General features: G+C 46.4%; 1 protein-coding gene across 3 annotated transcripts in view; it reads right to left on the reverse strand.

Moving 5' to 3' along the window:
* The window catches only part of NHEJ1 (non-homologous end joining factor 1), a 78,057-nt gene extending 67,006 nt beyond the window's left edge, over positions 1-11,051 (reverse strand). For 2 of the 3 annotated variants that reach the window (XR_004288548.1, XM_032354838.1), the window contains exons 1-5: positions 10,605-11,036; positions 7,979-8,155; positions 7,091-7,303; positions 1,049-1,187; positions 384-442 (exon numbers count right to left, since the gene is read on the reverse strand). Coding sequence is in view for 2 of the 3 variants with exons in the window: in XM_032354838.1 (XP_032210729.1) it covers positions 384-442; positions 1,049-1,187; positions 7,091-7,303; positions 7,979-8,155 (588 nt within the window). In the remaining variant the exon portion in view is untranslated. Of the gene's footprint in view, positions 1-383; positions 443-1,048; positions 1,188-7,090; positions 7,304-7,978; positions 8,156-10,604 lie in introns of all 3 variants that reach the window. The other variant, XM_032354839.1, reaches the window with a different exon arrangement.
* Between the last annotated feature and the right edge of the window lie 785 nt (positions 11,052-11,836).

The raw sequence follows: 11,836 nt of genomic DNA on the forward strand, positions 1-11,836 counted from the left end.
TAATAATGACTAGCCCCCCCCCCATTCTATAATCCAGACCTGCGATCAGATCTTAACAAGCAAAAATGGATCAACTGGTCAACCAAACTTTCCAAGGTTAGGGAATTCTAAATGAAATTCCTAGGGATGTGAACAGAGAGACGTTTTTACAAATGTTGACCAGCCCACTTCTGCCTTTTATATTCTTGCCCCTTATTTCACCCCATCTTCCCCATGGGCATCGCAAGTTTTATCAGATTTTCTATAGGCAACTTATCCAGAGAAAGGTTTTCCAAGAAGCCACCTAACACCCAAAATGCAAGTCAGTACTCAGGCACCTAGAAAGAGAAAATAAAGCAAAACTGCACAAGGGGAAAGGAAATCCTTATCGTGATATACTCTACCTCTACCATAAATTGTTCCAAGAAGGAATTTTCTTCAAATGGCTCTGTCTTCAACCGATCTGTAATAAGAAGGGATACAGAAAAGAAATATTAGCCTTAGGATGAGTTTCCTGCCTGTGAGAAGGAAAAGAAAAAGAGCCCAACATTTCTGGGGAGGAAGCACACACAACGTGCAACACCCAGAGTCCACTGGGAGAAGGGATGAAAGTATGTGAGCGAACAGGAGGCAGAGGAGAGGGCAATCAACCACACAGGACATGTCCAGTGGCATGTACACTCTAGGTGTTCTTCCTGCCACAAAGACGAAGGTCGAACTGAATTTTTATTCTGAAGCTGGAACTATGCTTCGGAAGGTCCCAAGTGTGTGTTGCCTGCCCCCACTCCCCAGTTTTATACAGCTGTTGGCCCTTTTCCAAGGTCTGTCCTTGCCATTGCCCAGGGCAGGGCTGGATGGGTTACAGCATCTATGGGTCACTCGGGTGCCAGTCGGGTCCTTGAGGCAGAGGGAAGTGTCACCGGCATCAAGTCTCCAGTTACGGTCAGGACCCAGCACCCCACCTCCTCGGGGAAGCACCCCTCTAATGCAGATGACCCTCCCCTTTCCTGAGTCCCTTTGACCATCTGTCCCACTCCCCACCCAACACCCCCAAAGAATGCCCTCTCACCTCGGCTCAGCACAGCCCCACTCTCCTGGTAGTCCTGGATCTCTAGATCTTTCATACGAAGCATGGTTGCTAGCTCCCTCACTTGGCACTGCAAGGTCAGACTCATGCCCATGAGAGGACGAATCAGATGCTGGGAGACCTTTCATGCAAGAGATATCAATCAGCCAACAGGCATGGAGTACTCCCCACTGTTTTAGGAACTAGAAAAATACTGCAAAATAAATGTTTTCACCGGAACTTACCATTTCATAAGCAAGGAACCCATTGGCATGACTGTAACAATACAGTAACAAAATAGGTAGGTGAAAGAAGTTCAAGGGTTTTCTTTGTAGCCTAGATAAAAGGGTGGGAAGAACAGAGGAGAACACGTGGAGAGGCAGCCTGGGGTGGTGATTTTAAAAGGTTGGTAAGAGAAAGGTGTTGCTACAACTCTCCACAAGCAGGAGACAAAAGCAGAAGATCCAAGTAGAACTTTAGGAAAATGGGCGTGGCTAAAACAGAGTGTGCTGGCTGGAGCATAACATTAGACAAAAAGCAACAGACAGTAGAGAGCCTTGGAATCTCTCTCGGATTAGACCCAGACACTGATTACGAGCCAGTTCAGGGCTGACGATAGCCCAGAATGAGCCCAGAGTTTCACTCTGCTCCCAGGAAGGTCACAAAGTCTGAGATCATCAGGACAGAAACCAGCCAGTCCCTGAGAGGCCGGCCTAGGAAGGAAGAAACTCGCCAGCACACCTCACTCCTAGGTGTCTTCCAAGGTAAGAAGGACACAAGCATGAGCACACCATTGTGCCGCTGGGACTGTGTTCTCACGTAACAACGTATAGCTATAGAGAATAATCCACCCGCACAAGGTGTCCACTAGCCTGAGAAAGAAAAAAGCCTTAGCCAAAGAAAGTAACTAGAATCATTCATCTCTTTGTGACTAGTAGAGGCTCTGGGGGTCCCTTTCCCTTCCCCCAAAGAGATGAGCCCAAGGAGTCACCATGAAGAAATGCCCAAGATCAGAGGTCAGCAACTCATTCCGCGTGGGCCAGGGGGTCAATATTTTCAGCTCTGGGGCCCATACAGGCCGTCACAGTGCTCAGCTCCACTGCTGCAGCAGGAAAGCGACCACAGACAACATGTAATACATGACGGTGGTGGGTTTCCAATGGAACTTTAGAAAAACAGGCAGCACTGGCCATCGTCAGCCCACCCCCCTTCTCTAAGGACAGAGCACAAGAGAAGAGATTGGGGGAGGTGGGGGTGGTAAGGGTTAGAGCCCGCAGCTTCTGCACCACCACCAGGACCCGGCCAATGCAGGGGTACTGATGCAGAGTAGAAGACCAGAAGTCAAATGTAGTTGTAAACATCCGTCACTTCTCGCCATCGTGCTGCACACCCCAAGCTGGCCCTGATCCTCAGTTCAGATCCTGAGGATAAGCAGGAAGTACCGCTCAAAATGAGACCAAAGATCTGCTTTGGGAACATTCACCTGCTCCAGACCCAACCCTCGTTCCTAGGAATTGTTTGGTTAGGTTTGATCCCGTTTGGGGGAGATCAGGAGGAGAAACAGGGGACCCCTCAGATGAAAGCAAGTCAGTGTTTGGAGCTGGGAGCTGAAAGTAATCAAAGTTGGTAACCAAGGAGCATTGCCTTCCCTCTGGTGACAGCCCTCAAATAACAGAAACTCCTTAAAGGGACAACCAGCCTCTCTCTGGGAGCCCACCTTAACAGACATCTCTTTGAGTGGTGGTAAATCTGACAACATGAAACAGAATGAGAAACACTTATTAATCAATGTCATGTCTAATTAAATACGGTAAGGCCAGAAGTTATTTATCAGACTCCGATGTCTATATAGCCAAATAAATAAATAACAGTTAAATATTTCAACTTCTCAAGTAATTTCATAGAATTGGTTATGTCACTCTGAATCACTGGAGTATAACTCATTTCAAAGTTAGATGCCCACTAACACACTAACTTAAATCAGAGATCAGTTAGTTCGGACAATGCCTGTGGTTAAAGTACTGGGTTTCAAAGCAAATCCACAGAAACTACAAGGAAAAATCTTGAAGTGCTTGGGGAGGTGAGGAAGATCCTCACCCCTTCATTTAAAGACAATGAAGAGTTGTGGTTTCACAAGTCAATTCAATAAATACCTACTGTGTGCCCAACACATACTGTGACCCCATGAGGCTTCTGCCCCCGAAGAGTTCACAACAGTTAAGGAGGTCAGGAAGTGTGATGGATAAGGAGGCAGGAGTTTCCAATCTTTTCCAGAGGAAATCTATTTATAACATCCCCCCACGTCTGCAGATTTCCCATTGAAACGTAGACAAGCCAGAGGCGGGAGACCCAAATGGCTGTTAGCAATCCCAAGATTTATTCTATCAGGTTTGGATACAGCGACAAGGGCAACAGACTGGGAATTAGATCTAGATTCTAGCCCCGACTCTCGGAGCACCCAGATGTGAAAATGGCTTAATCCCAAGCGCTCTCATGGTCCTTAGGTTCTTCAAGGAAAAATTAGGGAGTCAGAGTATTTGCTCTCAAAGGGCCACAATAATGCTAAAGTTAAGTAATACTATGTATGGTCTTGTCTTTAATCTAAAAGCTCAATTAAAATCAGCAGTAAGGTGAGGACTGGCATCTCCACTTTATAGATGATGACGCCAAACCTCATAAAAATGCAATGACTTATCCAAGGTAACACAAATAGTCAAAGGGGTGGAGCTGAAGGACAAATTCAGTCCTGCCGGCTCCAAAGCCCGTGGGCTCTTCCTGCCACAAAACAAACAAACAAACAAACAAAACAAATTAAAAAACAAAGCAAAACAAAAAAACCTGAGGCTGTGACTCCTAGAAATTATAAAATGGCCAAATTTGAAAGTCAAAATTTAGAACATCAAAAATTACATTAGGAAAGGAAAGATAATAGCAACACCACCAAAGAAATGACATCTGCTACAAGGAAGAACAGTGAGGAGGAAGAAGGGACGAAGGAAGCTGGCTGGAAGTGGAAAAGTAGAGACCTGAGGCTTTAGCCATCCCATCTGTCCCGCACAGCCTGAGAACTTAGCGTGAACCCACCACCCGCTGTACTCTCCTACTCTCCTGCGTAACTGGTAGGAATTTACATGTGCAATCTCTCTGGAAGACAATCTGGCATTAGAGGACCAAGATTAAAGGTACTAATATTCCCTTTTATTTAAGTTTATTTATTTATCTATCTATTTATTTATTTATTTTAAGATTTTGTTTATTTATTTGACAGAGAGATCACCAGTAGGCAGAGAGGCAGGCAGAGAGAGAAGGAAGCAGGCTCCCTGCTGAGCAGAGAGCCTGATGCGGGACTCCATCCCAGGACCCTGAGATCATGACCTGAGCCGAAGGCAGAGGCTTAACCCACTGAGCCACCCGGGCGCCACTAAGTTTATTTATTTATTTAAGCTATCTCTATACCCGATGTGAGGCTCAAACCCATGACCCCAAGATCAAGAGTCACATGTTCTTCCGACCCAGTCAGTCAGGTGCCCCCAAACACTCCTTGTTTCAGCTATTCCACGGCTGGGAATTGACTCGTACATCTACACTTAGGAAAAGTAAATTACAAGGATAGTCACTATGTATAATAACAAAAGAATGGAAACAACGTAGGTGTCTACCGGTAGCCTGTCAATTAAATACATGTTGATATATTCATCAAGTAAAGCTCTCTGTTACCAGTGAAGAATATTAAGGCAGCTTTTCTAAATATGTTACGGTTTTTAAGTTTTTAAGTTTTCACTTTTAATTAAGTGAAAAGAGCAAGCTACTCAGCAGTGTGGATAGCATGTTGCCATTTATGAAAAGGCACACGTCCACCCAGATAGGTATTTGATGGTGTAAGTATATATACATACTTGCATACATACGAACCTACTTACGGCTTTAAGAATGCACAAGAAGATGGTATCAGTAGTTGCTTTAAATAAGGAAAATGAGGGACTAGAGAGAAGAGTAGAAGGACCTATTTTTTCACTCTAGACCCTTCTTCAATTCTATTTGAAATGTTTGTCTTTTGCATGAATTGCTCATTGAAAAAAAAATGAAATAAAAACCATCACAAGAATGAGTAACAAACAAAAATTAGGACTGTGTGACCTCACAGACACACACACAAGCCCAAAATAGTGTCCGCCTACATCCTTGACCGTGTCCGCTGGCTCTAACATTTTCCCTGTAAAGCTTCCTCAGCCTCAGGGGTTTCCCTGGGCTGGCATTCTTCTTTATTTAATAGTATTTTATTTTACCTTAATGTCTAATTGTTCACCAACTACCCAATGGTCACCGCTCCCCATGGCCAACCAGGACTCATTCCACTCCAAACACTGACGCTTCTTTTCTTATGGCGGCTTCCCAACTAGAGGAATTTGCCTAGAAGGGCTAACTTTCCTTTTATATATCATTCTCAGTGACAACATCATCATTCTTTACTTTATTATTTTGGGGGCAAATAAAAAACTACTAGAGCCCCTCGGCCTCCTGGCGGAACTACCTCCTTGGTCTCACTATTCTGAATTTCTAGGGCTGCGTGATGTAAAGTGAGACTAGTTGTGGCTACGACGTCTAAGGCAGCAAAGAGGTGTTGGTCCTAGAACAAGCATTATTGAGGGAACAGCGCCCCCTGGTGTTGCTTAGAAAAAGTGACAAGGTTTTATGAGCAGAAGATTTAGACTAGCACAAGGATGGAAAATTTCACAAAAAACACAATTAAAATCAACAGTTGGATGACTTTGGAGAGACTTCAGCCTCAGCTTCCTACTCTGGAGACGGAACAATACTACTTATTTTGCAGGACAGTCGTGAGGATTCAGTGACAAGAAATGTTCAGAAAGGTATCTAATGCTGGTGTATTATTGATCCTGTTGCTGTTAATAAACTATTAATGAACTATGAATTGTTAATAAACTATGAATTGAATCATGCTAAACCCCTGCTTGAAGTTTTTCAGTGAATCTCCGTTGCCTTTAGGGTAAAATCCAAACTCATTAGAATCCCTCAAAATCTGGCCACTGCCTACCTCATTTCTCACAACTCCCTGCAGTCAGGAAATTCCCCCACTTGTCCCACACTTATACATCTCCCCACCTCTCAAAATGCACTCTAGCCTAGAATGACCTCTTGATCTTCCCCCAGTTAGTTCCTACTCATCTTCAAAACTCAGCTCAGAAACTCTCTCTTCAGTGGGGCTCCTGGCTGGCCCTGCTGGCTAAGTGTCTGACTCTTGATTTCAGCTCAGGTCGTGATCTCAGCGTTGTGAGAATCGAGCCCCATGTCGGGCTCTCTTAGGGCATGGAGTCTGCTTAAGATTTGTTCTCTCCCGGGTGCCTTAGTGGCTCAGTGGGTTAAAGCCTCTGCCTTCAGCTCAGGTAATGATCTCAGGGTACTGGGATCAAGTCCCGCATCGGGCTCTCTGCTCAGCAGGGAGCCTGCTTCCTCCTCTCTCTCTGTCTGCCTCTTTGCCTCCTTGTGATCTCTGTCTGTCAAATAAATAAATAAAATCTTTAAAAAGAATTAAAAAAAAAAAGATTTGTTCTTTCCCTCTACCCCTCCCACCTCCTCTCTCCCCATCACTAAAAAACAAAACAAAAACCCTCTCTTTTCAAGAAGGTTTTTCAGACCTTTAATCATCCTGAGTTTACCACAATCAAAGAATTTACCATATTTTAACCTATTCCCTGTCTGTCTTCTCACTAGATGATGAACTCTAGGTATAGGCTATATTGTTTTAGATCTGGACACCCAACAATTAGCCCATAGTAGATGCTTCATAAATATTAAATAAAGTAATGAATAAAGATACCCAATAAAGCAGGTAAACCAAACCTTTGCCTGGCCCCTTTGCAAAGACAGGATGTACCAGTCAAGAATCCGTTTTGCCTTCTGTCTGGTTAAGGAAAGTTTTCTGGTTAAAGAAGAATGTCAAACTAAAAAAAATAAGAGCACCCAAGAGTCACCTCAAAGCAGCTGGCATTCCCCTCCCCAACTCCACAAATGAATTACACTCACCAGCGAAGGGCTAGCTGGGATGCAGTGGAAATTCCAATAAAAGGGAAGACCTGAGAGCTCACTGCGCACCCGCAGTATCAGTGCCTCGCCCACGCGGTCACAGACAAAGCTAACTTTGCCAGGGCAAGCAGTGTCCTTCAACAACGGGCAGAGCAGCTCATCCAGATGACAGAGTAAAGCTGCAGGCGGGGCAGTCAGCCGCTTGTTCAGCTCCTAAAAAGACAACACAAGTTGGACAGAGTGAGGGTGCAAAAAGGAAACTGACTTTCCCCTAAGTCCCAGCAAAGGAAAATCTGGCTAAAGTGAAGACAGTGGGCTTGGGAGGAAGGGAAGACAAAAACAGGGGAACAGGAAAGAAGAAAACAAAAACAGAGAGCGACTGGCCTACTTCACCATCTACCCTGTACTGTAACCAGTGCAAAAATGAACACACAGACAATATGGAAAGATCCTGGGGGGGCGGGCACCTGAGTGGCTCAGATGGTTAAGCATGTGCCTTAGGTTCGGCTTATAATCCCAGGAACCTGGGACAGATTCTCTTATTGGGCTCAGACCTCGGATGGATTCCCTCCTTGGGCTCCCTGCTCAGCAGGGAGTCTGCTTCTCCCTCTCCCCCTCCCTCACTAGTTTTCTCTCTCTCTCCCTAATAAATAAATAAAATCTTGAAAGAGAGAGAGAGAGAAGAAAAGAAAGAAAGAGAGAGAGAGAGAGAGAGATCTCAGGGTTTTAGGTAGAAGGGCAGGACATTGGAATTGTCCCAATATGATTCCTCATCCCTTGGCAACTTACAGGTCAGCAAGCTGGCTGATGTGAACATACCCTTGACCTTCACTAGGATAGAAATGATATCCACTACCTTCCCGCAGCAGAACTTCTCTTCACGCTTACCTTGGCTCGTTGGCTGACCACACAAGTGTCCACCTGTTCATGCCACACCTGCTGGAGATCTGAAACCAGCAAGGCATACCCCTGTCTGGTGATATACGCCTTGGCCAGGAGGGAGTTCTCAGCAAGTTGTAGCCAGGCCCACGGCTGCATCAGCAGGCCTTCCTCCAGCTCCTCCATCTGCAGAAGAATCTGGACTTAGGGAAGTACCCCAGGACACTACAGGCCTGGGGACGGTGACCCCACACAAACAGTGCTACAGCAAATCAGCCTTGTGAAGGACTCCTCCCTAATAAGACAGAAGGTATACATTTACATCTTACCCCCCCACACACACACATATCCTACCCCACATATAACCAGCCCACATATAACCTTACTATCTCTTGGCCACTAAAATCTAATTAGAATTTTATGTTATTTTTCAAATTAAGTTCCTAAAGGGCATGAAAATACCTTTCTTCTGTAGTGTTTAAGCGTTGGCATGTTGGTCTCGGTATTTCTGCTTTCTAACAGGTGGGAACCTAAGCCATTCTTGTCTCTTTATCACATTCCTAATAAATACACCATGCTACCCTTTCCCAGAACTTCTAGAAAAGAAAGAATAGTTCTTGTCTTACAAAACATTGTAAGTCGGAAGTGTCATGAGCAGCAAATTCAAATTATTTTATCATTATCTAGAAATGAAACTCTAGGTCTCAGATTTTCAAATATATATACAATATACATATATTATGTAATAATATATAGCAATGTATAACAATATATATTATATATAGTTATTACATAATAATTATATAATAATATATAATATAGATATCTAAATATTTATATATACACAAATACGTGCATTCCCAAAGACAGGGATTCTTAATCTAGAGTCTATGCATGTGAACACTCTGGAATTATAGGCAAAATCTGTGCATACACACAGATAACCATTTGGGAGGAAGAGGTCCCCAAATTTGTCAAGTTCTCAAAGGGATCAATGACACACAAATAAAGGCTAACAAACTCTATGTCCAGAAGCAAACAAAAAAACCCCAAATCCCATTTCAAGAACCTGGATGACTAAAAACATAAAAACAAGGCACACCATTTCCCAGAGATGGAAACAATTAACTTCTGCTTCACTCGTCCCCCATACACCCCTAACCCAAGGTACTGCCCTCAATGACATCACACCCTAGAACTTCTGGAAATCAACTCTTCTGGTTCAACAACTAAATTTGTAGTCTTAATCTAGTAGATGTTCAGTAACTATGGCTACTGTACAGGAAATTCAACCATTTTTCCTGTTGGCGGGGAGTGGTACAACTTCTTCACCACTTCAGTCTATAAATACAAAGGGAAGTGAGGGGAGTGCCTTAGAATATAAAGAAAATAGTGAAATTTCTAGGATTTCATTCGCATGATTAACACGGTTCTGTTCCTCCAGTCATTTCCATCACGGTCTAAGCCCTAGTTCCTCCAACCATAACTTAGTTTTTGATGCATGGTCTTGTAACAACACTTAATTTGTGCAGTCAATAGCTGGGTGAAAAGTATATGTTGTGATTTTTATTCGCAGCAGCCTCACAACCTTGCGTTTGGAGGATGGGACATCAGTCCCTTCCCACGGGCTGGTACCACAGGGAGGGGATCTTGGAATGAGTAAGCTCCCCGTCACTATAGAGTTCCACGTTGCGAAAGGTCACAAATGCAAGTAAACAAGTGAAGCCGCCAAACCCTTCTGTCCTCTGTAGGCGCTCTGCAGTATGTCTTGTATGAGTGCCCCAGATTGGGTTGATTATCCTGGCCCATCGCTTCGGAAAGCCTGGGAGCTCAAAACCCTCAAACAGCATGATTGTTTTTTATCCTGTTTGGGGCAGGAATTTAAACTGTGCTCAGGATCAGGCCCCATAGGAAGGTCTAAAACATTCAGCACCAGACCTGGTGTCGGCTGCTCCCACAAAGCGCGTCCTCTTGAATCCAAGACCTCTGTATCTCATTTTTCCCCCTTCAAGGCCGCCTTTAACTGTCACGATAACTAGATTCGCCCGTGCGTTATTCTTGAATGAAGCGGGAGAGCGTCGAGGACCAGCAGGAGGTCACCGGAGAACCCGGGTCCGCACAGAGTTCCGCCCCTCGGCAGAGCTCCTCTCTCAGCGCAGTTCCCCCGTCATCCTGCAGAGGGCAGCAAGGCCCCAGCGACCGTCTAGACGGGGCCACGCCCCGGCCCTCTGGTGGGGACCAACCCTCGCTCGCTTTACCGCAGCCCCACCCCAGGAGCCCCGCCTGGCGGCGTAGTTTCCATCCGGCCTCGCTGCGAGGGCCTTCGCCGTCGGCCCTCGACAGCACCGGCCGCACCGAGACGCGACTCCGAGCCCCTCGAGAGTAACAAAGCGGACCACCAGTCCCTTTGCAGCACCGAGGACCCCACCACCAAGCAGCTTCACAAACCCCGCCTCGCCGCCGGAAGGCGGGCTGCGCACGCGCGGCGCACGCGCCCCGCCCACCCCCGGAGGTCTGCCGCGGCTCTCAGGCCGAGCGCCGGTCCCCGCCGGCTCGCCCGCGCAGGTTCCCCGGGGTCCCTCACCGCCCGGCGCCGGCCGAGTCCCGGCCCCGGTTCGAAACCCGCTCCACCTACCGTGAGGGGCCGCGAGAGCTCCAGCCCTCCCCGCGGCGGGCTGGCCCGCGCAAACCGAAAGGCCTAGGGTAGAGGCCTTTCGGGACAGAGGGGCGGGGCCCGGGCCCAACGTGGGCGGGGCATCTGGGCCCTCGGAGCGGTCGGATCGACGTCTTAGAGCTGGGGGTCCGCCGCGCCCTAGGGGAGCCGGAACAGGACTGGGCGGCCCGCTGCTATAGGACCTGAGGTGGTGGTGGGCGCCCCTCGAAGTCGCGCTGGCGGAGTAAAAAGAATGCCAGAGGAGGTTTGGGAGAGGGCTGTCTGGATTTGGACTTGTCAGTAAACTAAAATCACTTCCCTCCCTTACCTGTCCAACCGCTTGTTTTGTTTTAAATCTAATGAGGGGCGCCTGCCTAGTTCCGTCGGTTAGGCGGCCGCCTTCAGCTCAGGTCACGATCTGAGGTTCCTGGGATCCAGCCCCGCGGATCCTTGCTCAGCAGGGAGTCTGCTGCGCCGTCTCCCTCTGCCCCTCCCCCCACCATAAATAGATCGATCGACAAGATAGATATTTTAAAAATAAATAAAATAAGGAGGTTGAACTTCACTAGATAATCTCTCTGGTCCTCACCAGCGCTCGAACCGTTTCAGAGAGGATCCTTCTTAAATGCATAAATCCCATCGTTTGACCTCATCCTTTCTCCTGTCTTCATTTCTCCTTCCTTTTAGCCCCATATTTATGCTCCATCACCACAGAAAAACTTGAAATCCCTCAACTCATTTTCTGCTTTGCACAATTTATGGTTTTGCTCCAGCTGGATACCTAAGCTTGAAATACTCTCGCCGCCCACTTTACAGGAGCAAAAATCCTCCTCCCGTCAAGGCCTCGATTGGTGCTGCTTTTTTCAGAAAGCCTGTGTTTGCCTCTATCCACAATTAGAATTAATTTTTTTCTGGGGCGCCTCAGTGGCTCAGTGGGTTAAAGCCTCTGCCTCAGGTCCTGATCCCAGGGTCCTGGGATTTAGCCCCACATTCAGCTCCCTGCTCAGCGGTGAAACTGCTTCCCCCTCTCACTCTCCGCCTGCCTCTCTGCCTACTTGTGATCTCTGTCAAATAAATAAAGTCTTTTAAAAATATTTTTTTTCTTCCTTTTGGCTTCCATAACATTGTTTTAATTTTTATTACAGGCCGCCTTTACCTTAGATTTTAGTTAGTAATTACATAGGTCTTTATAATGATAGGTTCCTTAAGAGGGC

This window comes from Mustela erminea, chromosome 8, assembly GCF_009829155.1.
Source record: "Mustela erminea isolate mMusErm1 chromosome 8, mMusErm1.Pri, whole genome shotgun sequence".
Classification (NCBI taxonomy): Eukaryota; Metazoa; Chordata; class Mammalia; order Carnivora; family Mustelidae; genus Mustela; species Mustela erminea.